The sequence below is a fragment of the Asparagus officinalis genome, chromosome 9 (genome assembly GCF_001876935.1).
Source record: "Asparagus officinalis chromosome 9, Aspof.V1, whole genome shotgun sequence".
Classification (NCBI taxonomy): domain Eukaryota; kingdom Viridiplantae; phylum Streptophyta; class Magnoliopsida; order Asparagales; family Asparagaceae; genus Asparagus; species Asparagus officinalis.
The window spans coordinates 7,159,752-7,185,382 of NC_033802.1; the positions used below are offsets into that span (position 1 = coordinate 7,159,752).

General features: G+C 38.3%; 1 protein-coding gene across 1 annotated transcript in view; it reads right to left on the reverse strand.

Moving 5' to 3' along the window:
* The window catches only part of LOC109823136 (probable protein phosphatase 2C 49), a 37,495-nt gene that overhangs the window by 5,980 nt on the left and 5,884 nt on the right, over nt 1–25,631 (reverse strand). The window contains exon 3 of the mRNA XM_020389422.1: nt 3,849–3,954. Within this exon, the coding sequence (XP_020245011.1) occupies nt 3,849–3,954 (106 nt within the window). The remainder of the gene's footprint in view (nt 1–3,848; nt 3,955–25,631) is intronic.

Below are 25,631 nucleotides of genomic sequence, written 5' to 3' on the forward strand. Positions count from 1 at the left end.
TAATGCTACTATATCTAACTGTGGGGTAGATGCAAGGACCATGTGCATGGTATCTAGCAACCGGGGTTCGAATTTACTACCACAAATTCCAAAGCAGATTTTAAAGAAGACATCACTTTGTGAGTCCATGTTTCGGACCGTGAAAGGGCCCTCAACTTGTAGGAGGCATGTTAGACAATAAAATTATAATCTTCAACCCTCACTACCTGAGCCTCACAATAGCTCTTGAACTCCTTGGATGTTTTCTTGATCGGATCTTAAAGCCTTGCTTTTGTACATTTTGTTTTTCAACAAACATCTTGAGCTTCTTGAAAGCATAGAAAACTTTCAATCTTTTGTCTTAAAAAATACACCTAAATCTTTCTACTAGTAGTATATATAAAAATGAGATTACCAACTAACCCAAAGTTATTATGTTATTCTCCATTTTCGTCACATAATAAAATATTGGAAATAACTTGTTGATTTCCATTTCTGGCACATAATTGCTCTAGGTAATTGCTTTGTATGCTCAATTGTTGGAAGTCTTTTCACCATCTGTTTCTTTGACAATAGTTATGCGATCAGAAAAGTTAATATCATCACCATGTAGTTTAACATTTTGTGCACTTTACAAAAGCATTTTGAATTTTCAATGAAATGTTCTATTATTTCATCTGTCTACTTTGGTTTCTTGTAAAAAAACTATAACTTTTCATGTGAATATGATGGCCATTTCATGAGTTTCCCAAATTTAACATATTAAACTTCATTTTATATACATAATAAATTTTGGAAACAAATTGTTGATTTCCATTCTTCAAGCGATTAAGATCTTATATATCCATCTTAGGAAATTTTAGAGACCAAATATATAATAGCTAATTACGATTCATTAAGCCATGCAAACATACTTTTTTGCTTACATATGATTCTTGGTCCAGTACAAAGGAACCAAAATTTCTTTTTCTTTTTTGCCAACAAGACAGTGAGTACTGGATCGACATATCTCCTCCAAACATAATTGACATCAGCATCCTATTTAACATGGTTAGTATCATCTTATCTATACTCTTAAGCAAAAACAATCATATTTCTTACAATTGAAGTATTGGATCATCTTCCTTGACCTCTACATGTTGACTTGCCTCTTCTTTTTTCATTCTTCGTGAAGAGTTTTGTTTGCCAAGCTTTCTCTATTTGATCTTGAATTTTTCTATACCTTGACCTTCTTATAAAACTCCTCTTCCTTGTCCTCTTGTTAGTAGTACCTATAGTTTTTTTTTCACATTGAAGTGATATTATCCGTCTCACCATCCGTGATGCCGACCTTGTTTCAATCTTCCTTGACCTCTTTGAGTTGATTTGCTTCTTCTTCTTTCCTTTTTCATGGAGAGCTTTGTTTGAGAAGTCTACTCCATTGGATCTTGATTCTTATTCTTAATATGCTTTGATCTAAGAATTTTCCAATGCTCGTGAGATATACCACTCCCTTGTTATATATAACCCTTTAAACTTTTCTTTAATGTGCTTCGTCTTGGAGTATGCCAATGCTCATGACTTATACCACTACATTCTTTGCTACAACCATAATTTGGATCCAATGATCTTAAAAAGTCTTTTATGACCCGAAAATCCTTTAACTCCTCCATTTCTTCTTAATTGATTTAACAATATCCAACATTCTTGTAGAATAGGAGAAATTGATTCAACTCTTTCCTTTGTACTCTTCGACCTCACCACTTTTTTTTTGAAGATCGAATTCTCTTGGACTTCTTGAGTCCTTTATAAGAATTTGAAGAATACCCTAAGCTTTTTTTTTGAAGATCGAATTCTCTTGGACTTCTTGAGTCCTTTATAAGAATTTGAAGAATACCCTAAGCTTTCTTTGTAGTAAGTTGGCGCTCTTGGACTTCTTGAGTCCTTTATAAGAATTTGAAGAATACCCTAAGCTTTCTTTGTAGTAAGTTGGCGATCTTCATGAAGATGGTGTCATCCAAAGCTTGTCAAATGATGGAGGGCGCTAATTGATCTATTCTTCTTGCAACTTGTAACTCTCCCCTTAAATTCTGTATTAATGTAGCTACATCTTGGAGCTCCCAGTAGCCTTTCTTAAAGATCTCCCATGCTTCCTTCGATTCAAGCACCACCTTCATCCAAGTGCACCAATTTAATAGTTATCGTTGGAGAACTTAGAAACTCAAAACATGATCATGTTTCTTACCATATTTTACCAAGGCTCTAATAACAATTTAGAATCTCAAGAGGGTGTTTTATGGTTGACTAATCACCTTATGGAGAGCATTCATTTTAAAGTGGAAACAATATTGACTCTCTTTATTGAAAAATCTTCTTCAACAGCTTGCCACTTTAGAAGGACCCGCTTACTATGTTTTATCATAGGCTTCATGCAATCAAAGCACTATCTTCATCTAAGTAACAAGAGATCATAGTTACCCTTAGAAAATTTATGAACTTCAATGGGGTTAATCTTGCTTGCCATATTTACTATTACTAGGATGCCTAATATGTTGGAATTTGAAGAGACTATTCTATAGTGGATGAATTATTTTATAGAAGAGATACTTGTAATGGAATTACATGTTGGACATAATATTAAGGGAAAAATCACTTTGTCAAGAGTTTTACTTCTATGACTTATAACTTCAAAAGAACTCTCTCAATGGATGAGGAAACATGAGATTTAATCAACTTATGAAGATATTAGATTTGTTAATTTTCATGTCAAGAGCATCTCCTTGTATGTTAATTTGTTAAAAATTTTCCTTCCAAGAATTCTCTCAAGAGGTCTTTCAACAAACATCTAATTTCATGTGATATTTCAAAAAATTGTACAAAAATTCAAAAAGTCTTAGATCAAGATATTGATGATTATACTTTTGACTCTCTACACTTCACTTCTTATATAGTCTTTCAAATATAATCCTGAAGATTTAGCTTTTAAAATCACACGCACTAGTTTATGTCAAACAATGTTTTAAAAAAAACGTAAAAGCATTTGTTCTTTACCATTTTATGTAAATACTTAGTTTCCAAGTATGCAATAACACTTAGTTTTTGGCTAATCTTTATAGTTTCTTAATAGTTGTAAAAACTTATCTTTTTCTTACTTTCATCTAAGCTCTTTCCAAAAATGACATTTATTTCTTATAAGTTTGATTATGTACATAAACGCATATTTAAATGAGCGTTACATTAATTTCACATTACGTTTTTTGCAGTAAAAGTTCACTCAGTTAAATTAGGTTTAAAACTATTAACAAATCCAACCAAATTAGAGTTTACCCGAAAAAGAAAGAAAAATAACATTTTTAAGATTTTTAATCTTACTGCATGCACCAAAAGAGATTGCCTCATATCTAGCTTGAGCGTTTGCGCTAGAAAGGGAACCCAAAATAGATCATCATTCACTAAATCACTATCAAATAAACGGATTCAGATCCTCTTCACTACCAAAAAAGTAGTGGATGGACCACTATATAATCACACTCATTAATTTTCTAATGTATGGTTCTGATTTTGAGTGCAAATTAAAGAATGAGTATAATCCATGATGGTATGATGAGTGTCAGATTTAGAATAAACCACAATCACCCAATAGATAATCAATGATTGTGATTAAAAGTAGTGATCTCTCCACTACTTTAAGTAGACTATGCTATGAAAACAACATCACCTTATCTAGCATGATATATATCCCAATCATGAATCCTTCTCCATAATAAATTTAGCACAAATATTTCCAAAAACTACAAGATAATGTGTAAACTTAATTAAGAAAACCAACAATAGGCATAGAATTATGTGATTTTCTCTAACAATTAGGATTAGGAAAGAAATGAGCAAACCTAAAGCCCGAGACATTGCCAGGATCCCGCAGACTCGAGCACCATTCAAGTAGAGCACCCATCCACCTGCTGACCTTATTCTTGCCATCTCATTGGGTCTATCGGGCTGTTGTCAAATTTAAGTTTTGTTGCATATCAGAAATCTTGCAATTGGATAAACATCATAGCTAATTATTAACTTGTTCTATTTATGTGAATAACACATGCATAATGTTTATCCAAAAACATCAAGACAAAATAATGTAAAGTTTAGTACATTGAATTATAAAATGTGTAACTTTGAGAACATTCAAAAGGTGAGTTCCTTTGCAATACAGAGTTGCACCACGTAAGAGTCTTTAAAGTGTGATTTTAGTTCATTAACAAGGTCAAGTTCATAATTTGCGCAAGCAACCCTTCAAATAATTGACAAAATAGGATATATCATTTATTTTCAAACCATTCACTTTCGAATTCCCTCATAAAGCCAATACAAAAATGAATTTCTCTCAGGCATTTCCTCAAAGAAATGCCTGAGAGAAAAACACCAACCTTCCAAACTCTAGCATACACAACCACAACACATTGCAACTAACGACATCTCTCAGAAATGGGCACTATGCAAAAACCCTGCTATAACTTTCCACCTCATAACAATCACTATAAAAAACAAATCAAACTATTGCTAGTGTAGAAATTCAATAAAACCCAAATTTCACAAGATGCGTATGAACCTCCAAATCTTCAATCACCAAAAAAAAAGAAAAAAAAGAATCAAATGTGTAAGTGTTGTTATTGGTGGGTATCCAGCTTTAATGAGGGTTTTGGTTTTTTTGAGGCATCCGATGAGGTCATTGGAGGCAAAGGCATTGGGCTTGTTAATATGATGGGTAGAGAGCAAGTAGGGGATTTGTGTGCAAGTTGAAAGTAGAGGGACGAAGGAGGAAGAGGGTAGATCACATATTTCAGTTTTCAAAGTTGTTTTTTGTGTGTATATCTTATTTAGACTTTAAAAATAATAGGTTGTTAGATATTAGTCCGATCAATAATTGTGTATTAATACCTCAACTGTTGAAAATTGCATATCAATTCCTCAAATCCTCTAGGGTCTACAAAATGTCATTCTAATTAGTTGGAAGCAAAGTGACCATTTTACCCTTTTATTATATTCCCAAACTCATTTTTTAATGGGTTTAAACTACAATAGTTGCTTAAAAAATATCCAAACCCACTCGAGTTCTTTAGTTCTTCTACAATAATTAGAAGAGAACCCTTCAAAAGTTGAGCTTCATAAATGTATGAAACACTAAAGAGGAGGGTACTTTGGTGATTATAGATGTTGGGTTAGGAGTTAAAGTATGAAACACTAAAGAGGAGGGTACTTTGGTGATTATAGATGTTGGGTTAAAAGTTAACCTATCTTTGGTTAGGATTTTTAATTGAAAAATAACAGAATTACTAGACTCTATAAGATTTAAGGGACTAATATGTAATTTTCTAGATTTGAGGGACTAATATATAATACCCTTCAAAAGTTGAGCTTCATAAATGTATGAAACACTAAAGAGGAGGGTACTTTGGTGATTATAGATATTGGTTTAGGAGTTAAAGTATGAAACACTAAAGAGGAGGGTACTTTGGTGATTATAGCTGTTGGGTTAGGAGTTAACCTCTCTTTGGTTAGGATTTTTAACTGAAAAATAACATAATTACTAGACTCTATAAGATTTAAGGGACTAATATGTAATTTTCTAGATTTGAGGGACTAATATATAATTATTGAATATTTAAGGGACTGATATCTAAAAACCCAAAAATAATTTATCTCCCCCCCCCACCCCACCACCCAAAAAAACCATTTTTTAAACATGATTGTAAAGTATTTGAGTTTAAAGATGAAAATATAAAAAACTTTTCAGTTTCTTTTTATGCTATCTTTTACCTTTTTTGGTTAATTTAAATAAGCCCCTAAAGTTTTTTTTATCTCAAGCAATCTTTCTAGACTTGAGGGTGTCCCAAAAGGCTTAATTACACTTAAAAGTATTAAACAATGTAGAAACAAAGACCTAACTAAACAAAGAAGACAAACTAAGAAGAGTTTTTACATGAAAATCATCTTAACTTTTGCGCAAATTATAACTTACCATATTTATTTATTTATTTTTAATATAAACCATCTTAATTTGCTCACATGTTCTCAATATCATACTTTTTGGTATTTTCTGTTTTAGAAAAGTGTGAAATTACTATAATATCCTTCGATCTAACCCAAAAGAAAAAAAGGAGAGGAGAAGAAGAAGGGGAGAGGGGAAGGAAAATTGGTAGGATTAGTAGCAAGAAATGAAGGGGAAAGAAGGTCACCAGGGAGAGTTGAGAGAGAGAGAGTAGGGGGAAGGAGGAGGAGGAGGCAAGGAAGAAGTTGAGGAAAGTGAGAATAGAGGAGGGGAGAAGGGAAGAGAGCTGGGGGATGAGAGTAGGAAAAAGGTTAGGGTTTGGAGAAATCCTAGAAATAAAGGAGATGATCGAAGAGGTGGGGGAGGACAGGGATGGTAAGAGGAGAAGAAAGTGAGAAGATGGTTAGACCATTGGTGGAAGGGGAGAAGAGGAGAAAAGAATATAGGGTTTGGAGATACCCTAGAGGTGGAGGAAATGGTGAAGGAGGTGAGGGAAGAAGAGAAGATAGAAAGGAGAAAGAGAATGAAAGGATGAGATGAGGGAGGACAGGAAGGGGGAGAGGGGGTCAAGGGGTGGGGAAGATAGGAGAGAAGGAAGAAGGTGGAGAGAGGAGAGGGTAAAGTGGGTATTTTAAAAAAATTTAGGTTGAATAGTGATGAATGTGTGATATTGAGAATATGTAAGTAAACCAATGTGATTTACAACAAAATAAATATATAGAGGTGGTTGTAGGCATTAAAAAATACCAAACTTCAAGATATGATGAAGGTCGTCATAGGGACGAACCTCATCTCAATCAAAGATGAGACGCGCCACTAGCGAGGATCCATATCAGAAACAAGGCTCGCCATGCAGCGAGGCTCGACGAAGCTCGTCATTGGAAATGAGGTTCAAAGCTCATCATTGGAGATGAGGCTCGTTAGTAAAGACAAAGCTCATCATCAGACTTAAAACTCGTCAGTGAAGATGAAGCTCGTCAAAAGGAAATTCACAAGACTTGTTACACAGTTGGACTTAACTATTGAAGACGAAGCTCGTCAGATGAAGTTAGTGGATACAAAGTTCGCTATACTGCAAAGCTAGCCTTATAAGACGAACCTCATTGTATATTGAGGCCTGTCCAATCTGACGAACCTCGCCATACAATGAGGCTCGACATTTGTAAAAGATCCAACTGTAACGGATTTGGAGGCTTAGTTAGCCACGTGGGCTAAGCATCAGGAGCATGTTACGCCCCATTAACCAACATGGGCTAAATTGAAAGAGGCAGTTACGCCCACTACCCATAATTCTAGCATGTCAGTTACGTGTTATGAACTCTATAAATAGTCATGAACGGCTATGAAGAATGGACTTTAGGAGGATTTTTAGCTATCACGTGAAGAGAGATCAACGTCTGCATTCTTGTGATCTAAGCCACCATCAGAAGATTTTGTGATCTTGATCTGATCGTCAACGGGAAGCAGTCTCAACTTGAGAATTGAGAGAAGTATCCTTTCGCCACCAAGAACCCACTTTTAAACAAAAGAGAAGTCAAATCTATCTTCTCTTCCTCTGTAATCGAGAGTGAGTGATTGTAAGGGATTCGTACTAAGCGATCGAACCCATTCTTAAAACAAAGAATTCAATCATAAAATTTTCGACCCTACAGATGATGGCGATCATAGTAGGAGAAGTCATTCTTTCTAACGAACTGATGGTGGTTCAGTTAGAAAAGATTGCATTAGGAACCAAGGTTAAAACTCTAGTCATAGAGTTCGACCAGACAAAGTATGAGGAGTTTCTTTCCTCTGGTAAGTCCAGTCCCACTAAGGCACGAAAGTGTCGTCGAGTCTCTTATGAGACTTCAGCCCATGTGGCTTCTGATGATTCAACTCGAGTTAACCTCAAGGAAAAGTCTATGCCTCTCAAGGATGAGGCTCTAGCAACTAGCCGTCAGGCTAAGAAATGAGTTGTCAAACACCCTAGTCGAACTTCGGCTTTTGTTAACCAACGTGGCCAAAACCTGGCTACTCTTGACAAACCTCACCCAGTTTTGGCTGAGGTAGTAACTTATGTTGGTCCACTTTCACGATGTACACGACAATGTCAACGTCAAAACCAAGCTCGCCATAGGGCTCGAGCTTTGGTCTCGTTGGACGGTTTCCACTATCGACCGAAAGTTGACCAATCCAAGTTTAATAAGTCTGTCGATGGTCAACTGGCCGAGGAACGTCAAAATGACGAATCTCGTCCCTACACCCAAGCAGACTTGGAGAAAGAACCTCTTCCTCAGGGTGAGGTTCAATCAATTTAACAAGTTGTTCACACCGAGGTTCATCAAGAGAAAAAACCTCAAGTTAAGAACCGACCAAGAAGGCGAATGCGCCAAGCTCGTCCTATTGATGAACCTCGTCACAAACATATGAATAACGAAGTTCATCCAGCTACCCCAGTTCGTCAACCTCTATCATGTAGAGGGTCTCGCTCGGGTAAAACTAAGTCGACAGAGCCAGCTGGAGGTAGTCCTACTGTTGACCTCCGTGATTATCTCACACACAAACGTAACATGAGTCAGATGCAATCTCATTGCTGCTATGAGAATCTTATATCTGTAATGCTTTTCCAATGCTCATGTGGGGAATCAGCACACAAGTCTTTAGTTTTTGAACGATTGACTAAGACATCGATGATTTTGTCATCTAGAAGGAGGTGTTTTCATCCAAAGAAACACGCACCCAAGAATCGCCACATTAAAGTGACGATTAATATGGTTGGCAAGGGTAAGAATAAAGTCTCAGCTGATTCGTCAGAATCTTTTGATCCTGAGTACTCTCCAGGTCTAGGTGAAATGCTAGTTGATGGACAAGGGGTGTATCGACACACTCGTACTCATACTAGTGTAGTGATCCTACTAGATTACTGATGATTAGCAGGCATTACAAACGAGGCTGACGAAGAACCTGAAAACTCAGCCATCGCAATCTCTCAGCCTTTCAATACCGATCAAAGTGAACATGCAAGTACTCACATGGCTGAAAGTGAGGAAGACATGGTAAGGAAGATGGAAGAGCAACAATCAACCATCCTCTAACAACAAGAATATATCACACTCTTGGAAACAATGGTAGAAAGCAATGGTAGAGAGACTACTTAGGAGAAACAACAGAAAAAGAAGAAAGTCCATCCCCAAGCCTCTAGACGACCTTCACCCACCGATGAAGAAAATAGCCGTCGAAATCAAGATGGCAATGATGAAGACGATGAAGAGGAAAAAGTTGTGAAGATTCATTCTAAATCGTCTAAAGCTGAATCCAATCCTCGTATGAAAGCACGGGACAAAAAATTGGATGATTTTCAGAAACAACTTGATGCATTGAATCTCCAAGGAAGATTCAAAGACATGGGGGTAGCTAGACCCTATCCAGTTGAATAGGATACCGTCCCATGTCCCCCGAAATTCAAGCCGCTCAATCTAGTATAATTTGATGGCAAGGGCTCTCCTACCCAACATATTTACTATTTCCAGGCGTAGACTGGACACATAGTGGAAAATGACCCTATCGTGACTCGACTATTCATTAGTACCCTAAAAGGGGTTGCTTTTGAATGGTTTCGCAGACTAGAGCCTAGGTCTACTAAATATTGGAGGGATCTAGAAAAGCTTTTCCTAGCCAAGTTCTTTGATGATAACACAGAAGTGTCCATGGCCACTCTGTTAGCCGAGAAGTAGAAAAAGACAAGAGTCTGTTAGTGACTTTGTCAAAAGATTTAGAAATCGATCGTTGTACTCACGCGATCAAGTCTCGAAAGCTACCCTTGTGGAGATGTGCTAAAATAATCTTTCTATCAACATATTGTCAAAGATGGGCGCAGTTGAAGCTCGTTCGTGGAAGGATTTGGTTTGGTAGGAAGAGCAGGTTAAGAATATGCTCAGGAGGATAGATGCCGAAGAACCTCAAGAGTTTCACCCTAAAAAAAGGGGGAATAAATACAACTTCAACTCTCAAAAATAGTCAAAAAAGATACTTTGGATGTGGATACCAGCCCGTCCGCTAAATCTTTTGCAAAGCAAAAGGGCAATTCTTCTAATAATCGTTTTCAGAAGAAGTATGATTTTAATGATGAGCACATAGTCCCGATCCTTAAGTCTTTGATAAAGACAAAGAAGATCAAACTCTCCGATTTGAGGCGACCTGAAGAAGTATCAAGGACAGATGATCCTAATTACTGCATGTACCACAGGATGGTGCATCACCCAACCAAGGTATGATATATCCTAAAATATAAGATTCAAGCTTTGTTGGATGCAGGTGTTATGACCCTTCAGGTAGATCAGAAGAAGGTATCCGCAAACATGGTCTCCTTGCAGTTTGGAGACTTTGCAGAAGTTCAAGTTCAGGATGGTGTGAAACCAATTCCTCAAACAGAGACCAGGGTCATGAACCTCGATCCTTATCAGCAAAAAGAGAAGGGTATGGTTCCTTATACCACTCCCGAAGGTGAAGTCATGTGAGTTCATCCTGACCTACTAATGGATGGGAAATGGACATCAGCAGGCACAAAGAAGTCTAAATCCAAGCAAAAATCCTGCAATCCTGTGTCTGTCATTCCTGACGAGGAAGTTGAAATTACGTCTCTCAGTAGTTCTGAAGATGAGCAGCTAGTGTTCACTACACAACCTGTGAAGATATCAGGAACCCATGGAGAAAACGAGTATTTAAAGAAGTACCATGAAGCGGCAGTTGCACCGCTAAGACAGGAGAATGAGATGGCAAATAAAATACAAGCGTCTCCCCATGATCCCAAGGTGAAGGAACTTCGTTACAACAAGGCACTCAGGAAGGATGCTCCAGAGAGCTCGAAGGGTCTTTTTCGGTTTGATGTGTTAGCTTAATTAGCCAACATCCCAGCAATGATTACCTTGTTTGAGCTCTTACGCTTATCGTGATCAACAAGAGAAGCTCTCCGCAAAGCATTGGCAGATAATGAGACATTCCTTGCTCACTTTCCATCGAACCTGATAGAGGAAACATTGGAGGCCTTCCCTCAATGTCATCAAGTCTTTCAAGGATGGATGTCATGCATTACTTTTTCTCCGGAGGATATGCATGCGAGAAATCCGAAGCATGATAGACCCTTATACTTCATAGGGTACATCGGTTCTATTAGGGTAGATCGAATTCAGTTTAACCCTAGTTCTGTTTTGAGCATCATACCTTTGAGGCTCATTCACCATCTTGGGGTCCCACTTCATCGGTTGTCAACAACGAGAACTACCATTTATGGCTTCAATGCTTCCAAGACTAGTCCCTTAGGTAAAATCAAGCTCAAATGCTCGCGAGAACCAACATAGGATTAGCATTTTTCCTATTCCAACGGAATGTGGATGAGTTACAGAGTGAGGTGGCATCTTTAAAATAGCTGCTGATGCTCCCAAGAAGAAGGATAAGCGCTTTAATGGGTCTGTAAAGCTGCCACATAAGCTAAGGTCCAAATAAAGGGTTGCATGCTTAGGGGTGTATGTCATGTTGAAGGAATAAATAGGATTGAACCTGGGATTTCTCTTTGGGGTGGTATTCGAAAGTCCAACAAGTTGCTAAAACACATCCTGACTTCAATTCTAAAAGATTGAGAAATTCTCAAATGAATGAGCCACTGCAAAGAGTAAAAAGACAAAGTTAGCACGAGGTTCGGTAACAAGTGGACCTCGTCAGACAAGTGAAGATCGATAGACAAGTAAGCCTCATCAGACAAGTGAACCTCGTCAAATAAGTGAACTTCGTCAGACAAGTTAACCTCGTCAAACGAAGGAGCCTCATCAAACCAACAAATTTCGTTGGAAAGATAGATATCTTTCAACTGAGGAATGGGGTTAAAAGAATGAACTTCATTAAACCAACAAGTCTTATCAAATAAGAAATGCAACGAACAGTTAAGAGAAAGATTGTTCATCTACCTAACAAAGGCTTAATTGTTTTAAGCACAAATTTTGCGCTTGCAGAGAGATGTACTATGTAATCAGAGTTTACCTGAAGTAGTAGCGTCGATCAAAGAGACCATGATATCAATTTTGTCTACCTCACCGACGACGATCATTGAAGATAGAAAATGTGAAGGGGATAAAGAGGAGAACATTGAAAAGCAAAAACTTCTTTGAGCCATTTTGTTACAGGGCTCAAAGAAGAAGGTGATGATTATTCTTGAAGAACGATGGCCTACTTATAGGCAGAAAAGCCAACCAAGTGGCTGGGATCCGTTACACGAATCCCTTAGCGCCAGATAGTCAAGAGGTGCTGGAACTGAAGAGACATATTCAATGCGTTCGTACTTAATGCAGATATAGCATGATTTGGAAAGGACGCATTAAGTATTAAGTACTTATTGCTACCCCCAACGAAGCAACGAATTCATGTGGATCAACAGCTCGAGAAGTGTTGGAGCCTGATTGACTTCATTTAATGAGATTAAGTCCCGTTCCAAATTCCAAAATGACGAAGGTCACGTTTCCTGTGGAGCTCGGATTTCGAGACTCAGTTGAGACCTGTTTGAACCTCGTCTTTGAAGGTTAAAATGACGAAGGTCACTATTTCGATCGAGTTCGAATTTCGAGGTACAATCGAGACTAGTTTGAACCTTATCTTTGAATTTCAAATGACAAAGGTCATTATTTCGATCAAGCTCCAATATCGAGACTCAGTCGAAATCAAGTTGAACCTTGTCTTTTGAAGTTCAAAATGACGAAGGACACTTGTTGCAAACGAGCTCGAATACCGATACTCAATTGAAATCAATTTGAACCTCGTCTCCAAGGTTCAAAATGATGAAAGTCACTATTTCCTGAATATCAAGGTTCAGTGGAAATTAGTTTGAACCCAATGTACAAACATTGAAAGAACGAAGGTTATGATTTCAGACTAGACTCGAATAGTGAGATTTAGTTGAAATTAGGCCAAACCTCACCCTAAAACTTCTAATTAATGAAGTTCGTTATCGAGACTTATTTAGAACGAGGTTCAATAAAATTTGAACTTCGTCTTGAAGTTTCAAGATTAATCTTATCATGATGAAGCTCGTTGAAACTGTAGGCTATCTAAAAATCACAATAGATAGTTGATTCTCCATCAAACACGGATCATGGAAGTTACAATCTGACGACTTTCAGAAGGCTACAATTTAAAGACTTTCACGTAGATCGATGAAGGTTACAATCTGACGACCTTTGCAACAACTGATGAAAGCTCTAATCAACAGCCTCCACAATCAACATCGGGAGTTACAATCTGATGACTCTCACATATCAAACAGCAACGCTCTGACAGAAAGAGACTACAAATCGACGGTCTCTTCAAACCAAGACGTGGAAGTCCTCCCCGCGTACCAGCATCAAGACGCACCGCGTTCATAGCCACGAACGCAGCTCAGCGGCAGCCTCCCAAAGGCTGGCCAACGAAAGCAGCTTCTATCCGCTGCCGGACTAAACGCAGCCTCTTAAATCCTAGGCCAGACAGCAAGCTCTCCAAATCGCTGCAACCGAAACGGCAGTTCAACGCAGCCTCCGCAAAGCTGGCCCAACGCCGCAGGGCTTCTATCAGCCTGCAAACGGTACGGTGCCGTTGCCTTGGTGGCCTCGGGCGATGCGGCATGTGCGGCTCGAGGTGTGTTTTTGCGCGGTGCGAGCTCGATTTAAATCCTGCCAACGCAGCTTCTAACAAGATGCTAACGCAGCTTCCATCCGCTGCCAAACGCAGCTTCCAAGCCGCCAAACGCAGCTTCCAACAAGATGCCAACGCAGCTTCCAGCCGCTGCGTCCGAGCTTTCAGACACTGCGTTTGAACGCAGAATTCACACCAGAACGCGGATTTTATGTTTGACTCGTTCAAACACGAGCTGAACAGTTTCAAAACTGTTTCCCACGATCTGAGGGGATCACAACTCCACTCAGGAGTGATTTAAGGGACGGTTACATCCCATTATCCCCACTTAGGAGCGAATTAAGGAGGTGGTTACACCCCTTAATCCCCTATAAATAACTAAAAATTAATTCAGTTCAGGGGTTCGGTCGGTTGGAACTTCTTGGCAGCAACAGAAGAGATCCTTGGGCAGGCTTTTGAGGAGATTGACGTCATCCTTCAGCAACATTCGGCAACAGGAGCTTTCTTCATCCTTGGCATATAGACCGATTTCGGTTAAATCAACTCTTTCATAGAGTTCCAAACTCATCAAGAGTTCTAAAACTTACCACGCAAGTTCTCCACAACGACAAATCGTGAGGAGAAGATCATGTTCCAGTGAAACAAGACGTCGGATCGTCAACGAGAAGCAAACTCGACGCGAGCAATCGAGGAAGGCATCTCATCGCCACCGTGAAGAACCCAGAATTAAACAAAGGGGAGAATCCAGATCATTCTCTTCTCTTTTGTAATCAGGAAATCCAATTATAACAGAGAGTGGAGAGATTTGTAAACATTCTTTTTCTAAGCAGTTAGAGAGAATAAAATCAAACGCAATTCTTTCATCATTTTCATCATTACAAAATTTTCCACAAACAGAAACCAATGAATGTTGCCTCAACGAGGTAAGGCTCGTCAGGGCATCTTCAAAAAAATTCTAAGTGTTGAGGTTCGTTAAGACGAGTCTTATGCCATTGCGAAAGCATTGTGAGACTTATGAACTTTATTAAAGAATAACCAAAAGTGCACAAAGGAGAAAGTTGATAAAAGCATAACTGTATTGATAAAATGTCACTATAAAAGTTCAACAGTTTTGCAGATTTCCTCAGCAAGTTGGCCTATGAATTCTTGGTGGCCGCTTCAACCTCGCCACCACCTGCTTACACAGATCATCGCCTGAAAACACTTTTACATTACTTATGGCATTTTCTAGCTTCTCCAAATCATTAAGCTCAGCCTGAAGCGATATTTGATGTTGTGCCTGCTTGGTTGCCAAAGTTTGCCGCATTTCTATTACGCTCTTCAATTCATTCTTTACTTCTGTCAGCTTAGTTTGGATATCAGCAAACATAACTTTATAAGAGTCAACCAAGCGCTCTTGGTTACGTTTAGCATCAAGGACCTTCTTGTCCTCACTGGACAACTTTTCACTGACTTCCTCAAGCTCTTTGACTATCTGCTTCTTGTCAAGCACTTGGCGTTCAAGCTCAAATAGAGAATTATTCCTTTGCCTCAAGAATTGTATAGCGCGTTCTTCAGTTATAGGAAGGAGAGACTGACTATGGTGATCCTACCACTTTTTGAACAGACTTTCAACCTTTGTCGAATGCATATAATATCATAGCATGGCTATACTGCTAGTCCGGTCCTGCATCAGATACAGAAGAGGTTCTAGCACCGTCTTCATCCCAGCAAAATCCCCACCATGATCCAATACTTGAGTAGGTGATTCCTTAAAAATGGTGAAGAAATTATTTCAAATCATTGACACCCCAAAGTCTTTTGCCAAGTCGAAAGAGGAAGAGGGTGTAGCATTGGAAGGCACTACTTCCGATTGGCAACAGACGTAGTCATCACTTCTGCAGAAATAAACGATAGGGTGAACATAATGGTTGTTGTAATGGTTGCAGGAGCAGTAACAATAGATGCAGAAGCAGCAACGATAGTGGCAGGAGTAGCAGCAAATACGGTTGATGCTGGAATTAGAATTTTTATTGAAGTGGTAGAGCTTGTGGGTGCAACACTTGTAGTCATTTCAGTCTTAGCTCCGGAAACTACATCTAAATCAACTTCAGATTCAACAATTATCTTTGAAGCAACACATACATCCGCAGCTGCTCCAGTCTCAATACTTATGCTCGGAGCAACCTCAGCTTCGATAGAACTAACAGGGGCAACAGGAGTGTCCTCAACATTTACACTTGGTTCAGAGCGCAATCTCACACGGACTCGAGATAGTGGAACATCGTCTTCAGACTTTGACTCTGTGCCAACTCTAATTTGTTCGATGGGAGGAGAGATTATCAATGGATCTTCTTGCCTTTGCTTCTTCGTGAGACGTTTGAATTTTCACATCGACCTTAGCTCTTTGGATTTCTCCACTACTTTCCTTGAAGCTTCAGCTCCTTTAATTCATTATGTAGAAGGAATGTCAGAGGTTAAACATTAACAAAATGATAATTCAAAGCTTACGATAAGCTGAGACTAGCGTACCGATGGGTCCCATGGTAGGGTTGGGTTCTCCAAATACAGCTTCAGTGGATTGTCGAGAGAAACCTTTTGTAGCCAGGATTAACAGGTGAAGGTATACTCTCAGAAGCTTCATGCTGAAAGTGCTCAAATTGCTCGTCAGCATGAGCAAGATCCCCGAATTCACTAAAAGCTGCTCCGATTCCAAAAGCCTCACCATCACCAGCAGCAGTGGGTATATGACTCCCATATTTGTTAATACGAGGAGATCTCGAAAGTGTGCTCTCGTCCAGAGCCGCATCCACATCCTCCTGAGTGTCATGAGAACTAGAAGGTTGGGATTCTTCCACACCGACAATCTCCTCGACGTATAAGAATTCTTTGAGTCCCGGTATGTGACTCCTATTAGAAGCGTTCCCGGATCTATAACGACGCCGAGTGAAGCATAGTTCTGATGAGTTGACATTGAAGTTTAGGATCTCCGCATTCGTCATGCAATGATACTTGCAATAAGCAAGTGTTGTCTGGGGTCGAGGATTCTGTTATGGGAGTGAGAAACGAGCACATGTACCTCCGGTGATGGTCCAATACCAAGCCATTGCTCCGATAATTAGACTACAACCCTCAGAATGTAATTGAGTGGTAGGGTTGCTAATGTACAACTGGTCATAACCAAATTGGCAGGCAAAGCGACCAGGCAGATAGGGTTCTAATACACACACGGGGCCGAAACGATAAATGAGATACCCGGGATGAATGCTCATAAGCCACATGAAGAAACTGAGTGACAGCATAGTGTAACCCTGACCATTTGATTCGTCTACTATAGCTTTCTCGTAGCTAGTCCCGGGAAAATGAGGAAAACACCGGTTGAAATCGAAATTCTTATGATCCCGGAGAATACGTCTCACCAATGCCATATAATGCTTACTCCAATCTGAGTTTTTCAACCTCTAGATAAAAGAAATAATATGTCCCTCTACACGAGCGGAAGGCGTGCCCATAAGTGTGGGACAATGCATGACGAACCACGTCATGAGATAAGCGTAGGGCAATTCCACCTTTAAGTTCTCAGCACCTTGGCAAAAGGCATAACATAATCGCCGTAATCCCCAATGGATACATGCGATCATGGTAGGAAGGAGGGCATAAGAACGATCGTACGCTAAACAAACATCCGAGAATACTACATCTCTTGGTAATGCATCAAAGCGACCAGAAGGAACAATGATATGCTTGAGCCATAATATGAGATATCTCGCCAGTAAGGCTTTGGAAGAAATTGGCTCTCCGCATTGGAAAAAGTAACTATCAAATATTGTGCCTGTAGGGTAGCCATGTTCATCTAAAGATGTTACCTAAGACAAAGCTAGATGGGCAAGTATACATCGAGACATTTCACCTGCCCCACAAGGACCCAGTGGTACTATTGGATCCTTTTTATGATTCAAGTTTTTAAAAGGTAATGTGCCAAAATGTTATGGCTAAGAAGCTTCTCACCTTTCTTATCAGCCCATCTCTCCATGTTCATACAAATGTAGTAGTGGCACATTATCTCCCAAAAGGTTTCAACCACTTGAGGGTGTTCCTTCTCCAAATCAGTTAATTCTTTATACCCCGGGATATATTCCTCACAAGGGTATCTTCCGTATGATAACCCCGAGACTTCAGCCATTTCATGAAGAGGAATTCTCAATTCATCGTCTGGAGTGAAGAAGGTACAGGTGTTAGGATTATATAGATCCAACACGTCAAAGAATTTGTGAGAGTTATTCCTTAACCCGAGTCGTGTCACCCTAATGGGCGCATAAAGTCCAAATCTCAACAGATCTTCCTAATTTTCCTGCAAGATGTATTCGGAACACGAGACCACCACTGGGTCGGACTCCATCGGGACCAATCAGGAGTCCTAAAGTCCTTAACGGGGAATTACCCCTTTAATTTAAAGAAATTACGGCCAAAAGGGTTAGCCTCATCAGCTGTTTCATCGACAGGTAATTCTCTCTGAAATAGACCTGGGTGCAATCCGGTCACGTAGCGACTACTATTATCTATCTTGACTCTATTTTTAGAGAAATAGCCACATGTCACCCCTATCTTGTATCAGGGTTAAGTCTCAATCCATCTTCCTTGGGGCAGAAACAATTTTTAAGACAGTGAGAGAACAGTCACGTTCCATCGGGGGCAAGAACATACATCGTCCATTCACAGTCCTAAGCCATAGGTAGGTTCCAACTTTCAATAAGTCTGGATCCTCTGAAGAGTCTCCAAACAGAGAAACAGGATTCACGATGTGATCACGATTGACTGATTCTAAAGGAGCATCCGTGATCAAACGCCTAAAAGTGGAAATAGAAGGTTCAGAAAGAAGTTGAAGTTCTTCTTGTTCTCGATCCCCAAACAATGGGACATTTTCAAGGGAGGAATAATATGAGTCATATTCCGTCGCTTGAATACCATCTGATCCGAAATCACCACGTTGAGGAATTAGAGCAGAGGGATGCACAACTGCACAAAGGATAAACAAAGTTAGTCCAGAGGATGAGTTGTTGCCCAATGATACAAAGGTCACTCCTACTATGAACTTCGTTAAATAGACGAGCCTCTTCCAACAACGAACTTCGTTAAATAGACGAACATTGTCTAATAACGAACTTCGTTAAATAGACGAACCTCGTCCAACAACGAACTTCGAGCCGTATTAGTTGAACTAACTTCATCTGTTGGATGAACCTTGTCAGTGAAGACAAATTTCATCGATTCAACGAACATCGTCAGTGAAGACGAAGTTTGTCAGTCAAACGAAAGCTCATTTGATAGACCTTAAGAATGAACCTCAACAGAATAGCCAACGTAGTTGGACATATAAAATTCAATCGGCAGACGAGGTTCGTCAGAAAAAGATAAAATATGTCAAGACGACAAACTTCATCAAATCAAAAGATGTCATCTTTCATATGAATTTTGTCTCAGAAAGAGAGAAACTGTTCATCTCCCTTAAGAAACCTAAGTCTAAAATAGACAGGGTTCATCTGTGTTGAAACGTAGATCTTGCATTCAGATCTATTACCTGAGAAAGCGGGCAAAGCCGTGGGATCATCTGAAGGACCAGCAACCTTCTTGTCCTTTCCTTTGCCTTTAGCGGTTTTAGGAGTCATTGATCTCGGATTGGAAGCTTTCAAATAAGAAAAGTTTAAAATTTGGGAGGTGAAGGGTTTTGATAACTCAAGCAATCAGAAGAAGAAAAGACTCTTCATAGGATGACACCATATATACATAGGCGGAAAAAATCGAATCAAGGGTCGAGATCTTCGATTAAGACCGTTGGATAAGTCCCTTTCCCAACAAGATCTGCGGACGAGATCCATGGAGGAGATCTCGAGGCACCAGCTGGCAGCCACCTATCGAGCCTAGAAAAGGTGTGTAACAGTTACTGCTGATAAGGCTATAAGGTGTTATATAGGTGTGGGTGTGACAATGTTCACATGGAGAACCAAGGGTCAGCCAATTGTCAAACTTCGTGGTGAAGCTCATGGAAGCATTGAATTGTGAAGCTAAGTTCGTCCAGACGAACCAGAAAAATTCAACATAAGAGGATTCAAAGTGTTTCAGACTCCATACAACCCAAATCAAGTCTGAAAACTTTGAAGGGGATTTTATAGGCATTAAAAAATGCCAAACTTTAAGATATGATGAAGGTCGTCATAGGGACGAATCTCATCTCAATCAAATATGAGACTCGCCATCCAGCGAGAATCCATATCAAAAACGAGGCTTGCCACGCAACGAGGTTCGGCGAAGCTCGTCATTGGAAACGAGGTTCAAAGCTCATCATTGGAGATAAGGTTCGTCAATAAAGACAAAGCTTATCATCAGACTTAAAACTCGTCAGTGAAGACGAGGCTCGTCAACAGACGAGCCTCGTCAAAGAAAATTCACAAGACTTGTTACACAGTTGGACTCAGTTATTGAAGACAAAGCTCATCAGACAAAGTCAGTGAAGACAAAATTCGCAATACTGCAAAGCTAACCTTATAAGATGAACCTCACTACATATTGATGCTCGTCCAATCTGACGAACGTCGCCATGTAGCGATGCTCGTCGTCCGTAGAAGATCAATTGTAACGGATTTGGAGACTTAGTCAGCCACATAGGCTAAGCTTCAGGAGCACGTTACGCCCCATTAACCAACATGGGCTGAATTGGAGGAGGCAATTACGCCCTCTACCCACAATTCTAGCATGTCAGTTAGGTGCTACGAACACTATAAATAGCCATGAGCGGCTATGAAGAAGGGACTTTGGGAAGATTTTTAGCTATCACGTGAAGAGAGATCAACGTCTGCATTCTCGTGATCTAAGCCACCGTCAGAAGCTTTTGTGATCTTGATATGATCGTCAACGGGAAGCAATCTTGGCTTGAGCATCGAGAGAAGCATCATTTCGCCATCAAGAACCCACTTTTAAACAAAAGAGAAGTCAAATCTGTTAGGGTTCTGGTTTTGAACCTACACTCTTGTTTTGTTTTGATGATTTTACAAACAATTTATAACTAATTTTGTTTTCTAGTGATTGTGACTTATTACAGGTTTATATCAGAGTTAAAGATCCAGATCAGCTATGTTTACAATCATTTAGGTATTATTGTATATATCGTGTGTTATTCTCTAAGCTCAATATATATTTATACACACACTTAACATCATGTTTACATTGTATTGTTTTACAAAAGTTTTACAATACACCTCTTTATCAAAATCAAATGTATATGTTTACATATTTACACATATATGTGCACATTTTCTAAAACGATGATCTTTTACAAATGGCAAATGTAATTTCCAAAATTTCTTCACAAATATGTTTAATATCATGTTTATAAACTATTTCTAAAGTTTTATATTTTTTAGAATTTATTTGATATTTTTTAACAAGGTTCAAAGTTAAAAAATTTCTGTGTACATGTTTATGAGTCGACTCAAGAACAGTATTGAGTCGACTCACAAACTGTTGTGTAGTTTAAAATTTGTTTCTGATGAGTCGACTCACAAACACCATGAGTCGACCCATCAGATTGAGTTGATTCATTCCTGTCATAAGTCGACTCACAAACTGTGCTGGAAAATAAGTTTTGTTTTTGCTGAGTCGACCCATGACTTCATGAGTCGACCCATGCATGATGAGTCGACTCATGAATTTTATGAGTCGACCTATAAGTTGATTTTTAGCCTGTAGAGGCTACTTATGAGTCTACTTATGAATAGTACTGAGTCGACTCATAACACTATAACGGTTACTTTCAGTTTTTGTCTTCTTCTACCTTTTTGGTCTTTATACTTGGGTTCTTGCTAATGTTTTTTGGGATGTTATAAATACCCCAGTACATTTAACATTCTGACCAACCAAAAGACTTATTTAATTAAGCTTATAAGTGTTTAAGATGTGTTTAAAGCCTTGTTTCATGTTTTGTTTCAAAAGAGAAGTTTTACACAAAGAAGAAGCTTTCAATTTCAATTGAGGACTTCATCCTCATCATCATTTCTTCAGTTCTTTGTGTTTGTAGAGAAGTTTTTCTAAACTCTTTTATATAGCTTATTGATTGTCAATTTCATATTCATATCTTTTTATATTAAATTGAGTTAGAATTTTATTATTCTCATTTATCACACACACCCTTATTGAGCTTAGATTATTTCATACAATATATTAGTGAGTATTGGCGTGTGAATTAGTGAGAGTGAGTTTTATTGTGTTCTCATTCATTATATAGAACAAAACATTGTATTTGAACTTATATTGTGAGTATCACTTGTAATACACTTGTACACCGAGAGTAGTGTGTGGTGAGAGACGGGGTCGAATCCAATAGGAGTGGCGTCGGTTGATGAACCTAGGGAGAGGTTGTATCCGAGCACTTGAGGAGGAAGACACGGGCTAGAGACCAACACTTAGTGTGCATAGTATGATTGCATAGTGATTGATTGTGAGAGTTTTCGGTGAGCTTGAAAACCGAGTGTGTAGAAGTTCCGGCTTCCAAACCGGGTTGTGATAGTGGAGATCTCCTCGAGGTGAGGAGCGGAGACGTAGGTCGTGGGGACCTAACTCCGTGAACATATTGTGTGTTTGAGTTTGTATTGGTGCACTTATTTTTGTTCATCTTATTATGCCTTTGTATCTTTGATTATATTACTCACTATCTAGTTTAGATTGTTTACCCTTGAGTTAGTTTCATATCCTTGCATATATCTCATTGTATATCTCATTGCTAGGATATTTTCCTTTGTTCATATTGCTTATTCTTGCTTATAACATATTGTATATCTATCTTGCAAAAAAAATTATTAATAAGTTTTAATTGGTATAAAATCAGATTAGATTAGCACTAGACCCTAATCACCCCCCTCTAGGGTCTAATAATTGGTATCAGAGCTTGGTGCTCTTTGATTTAAGGCTAATCACCTTGAGTTAAATATCCAAGTTATCTTTTGTGCTAATCATTTTTTTTTTTGATTTTTTGCTTGCATATATACATTATGGATATGCACGGTACATCTAGTTTAGGTTATACCATTAATGTTGCTCCTCATTTGGATATTTTTCCCTATACTCAATGGCATGTTAGATTCAAACTTTTTGTTCAATCTAAACAATTCGATTTATGGGAAGTTATTGAAGATGCTTATATCGTACCTACTTTAGAAAAATCCAAGTGGAGTAAAAATGATGAAAGAATATTTAATATGAACAAGCTGTTGTTAGAATATTTGCTTAGTACTTTTCACTCATCTTTTTCTAACAAATTTGTTCATTTTGTTAGTGCTTACAATTTATGAAAATTTATAGAAGCATATCAAGTGGGCTTGGAGGCGATCTGACAGGCTTCGGAGGCTTCCTCTTCAAGTTCTATTGGAGGATCATGCACACAACCACTAGGTGATAGCCCTAGTGAGGTATGTGAGCTCGACAACGATGATGATATTACTTTTGATGAGCTTGCGCATGAATTTGAAAAATTATATAATATTTATATTGATTTAAAAAGTAAGCATGATAATATGGAATCCTCTTTTATTGCATTTCTTCATCAAAAGTAAGCATGATAAAATCTAAACTAATAAGCAATAAAAGAGAAAAAGAAAAAAAATGCAAACCTTCAAATAATTCTCCATCTTCATCTTCATCTTCATCATCCAATAAAGAGAAGAAGAGAAAAATTTAAAGTGATGAAAAAATTATTATTATTAATTGCAACAAAAAGTTACAATTTTGGAAGGCCTTTTCAATTAAGAGTAGTCATCCTCTCCAAAAGGAGTTACAAAAATTTTCACACCCTTAACCCCTCACTCTCTACCCCTATTTATAGTAATCTTCAATGAATATGAGCCATTGGATTTGTCTTGAGCCCCAAGCAAAGCAATCTCCACATTTGAATTTGCTTTTTGTTCTTCTCTAGCCCAATCTTCATTTGATTTTCCTAGGCCCAATCTTCATTTGATTTTCCAAGAAGAAAATGAAAATCCGACCCATGCAGCATCAACATCCGGCCTATATCATTTGATGAAAATCCGGCCTATATCATTTGATGAAAATCCAACCTATATCATTTTCTTGTGATTCAAAGCTAAGTCCGGCCCACATGATTTACTTGTGATTCAAAGCTAAGTCCGGTCTTGTATAAAAGCCAAGTCTGGTCTCTAATCTTGAGAAAAAAATTCAGCCAGTTCGGTCCATGGAGAGATTCTGCAGCCTAATTCGCTCTCAAAACAGAAATTGATTTTCAAAATCTAATCTCCAACAGCCAAGGAAGGTCCGGCCCATGAGAATACTGATTCAGCATTTATTGAGTTCATCTATTGGGCCTTCAAGCTAAATTCGGTCCAATTGTGTTTCTCATTTGAGTTTCAAAATAAAATAAAAAAAAGAAGAACTCAGCAAGTCCGGCCCAGCAATTAAATTCAAAAGCCAAGTCCGGATTTGATGAAAGTCCGTTAAAAGGTCAATTAAGCCTAAAAGAAACAAAAGCTCATTTGATATTTGATGAAAGTCCGGTCTTGATGAAAATCTCACAACCGGCCCATTTGATATTTGAAAGTGATTTTTGACTTTTGGGCTTAATCTTCATGGGCTTCTAAAATGCTGCAAAATAGAGAAGAGAGAGTTTTAAGGGGTTTTTACATTTAATAATATTTATTTATATTTTTATTCATTTATGTGCAAACTAAGCTAACAACAATTATTAATGGTATATTTATTCATGTAAAATAAATAATGAGGATATAAAATTGTAATAAAAATATGATTATCAGTGTGCAAAGTACCATGTTAATTCTTCAAAGAAACCTATACACTATGCACACATGTATGACAAAATTCACAAATATTCTATTTGCGGTCTTAAAGGCCATATAGCTAAATTTTATCATAATGCACAAAAGCTTGACAAGCCTATTCATTATTGTGCATCTCATCAAGCTTCTTCATCTCATGCACATGTACACACACATAATGTAAATCATAAACATGCTCATGTGTACAAATGTGATTTTTGTGGTCGTTTGGGTCATTTGACCAAATTTTGTTTCGATTTGAAGAAGGTTTCTTGTTTGCAAAATAATTTCAAAGATAAACCTATTTTTGCAAATGATTTTCGTGCACCTTATGTTGGTCAACACATACCATTTAGACCCTTTCATTGCACTCATTGCAATCGAAAAGGTCATGAATACGAATTTTGTTTTGACCATATCCGTGCACCATATACGCCCAAATAGGTTCATAACTCAAAGGCCTTGATCTTAAATGATAGGGGTCATGTCCCTAACCCTATTGGTACCAAAAATATTTGGGTACCAAAATGCCTTGATCTTAAATGATAGGGGTCATGTCCCTAACCCTATTGGTACCAAAAATATTTGGGTACCAAAATGTGCTTAACTTCCATTTCTTAAGTCATGTCCCTAACCCTATTGGTACCAAAAATATTTGGGTACCAAAATGTGCTTAACTTCCATTTCTTAAAAAAAATTGTTGTTGTTTTTTGTTGCTCTTGTTTTTGACTTAAAATATTTCAATAAATATTTCAAGCTTATTTAAGATCTATGTGTAGGTTTTTATGACTCAAAATTCTTGTCAAAACATTTTATTGTTAAAACTTTTTCAAGTACAAAAGTCTTATTTCAGAATTTCTGTAAAATCTTGGGATTTAAGCTTAAGTCGACTCAGGGTCGACTCACATCCCTTAGTCGACTACAAGTCGACCTTCGGGTGATTGTTTTCAGGGTATCTGATTCTTTTTGTTTTGGATTTGGGATGTTTTAAGACCCGACCCGTTTGCCTACCTTAATCCTGACTCTACACTCATCATTTTGACCATATCTAGACCATTGATCTCATTCCAAAGCCCTAGCTCCTCTTTCCTTCATTTCTTTCCTCTAGCCGATCTCTCATTCTAGTCGACCTTCATCTCTAGCCGACTTATCATCGCCAGTCGACTCCTCAATCATCGTCT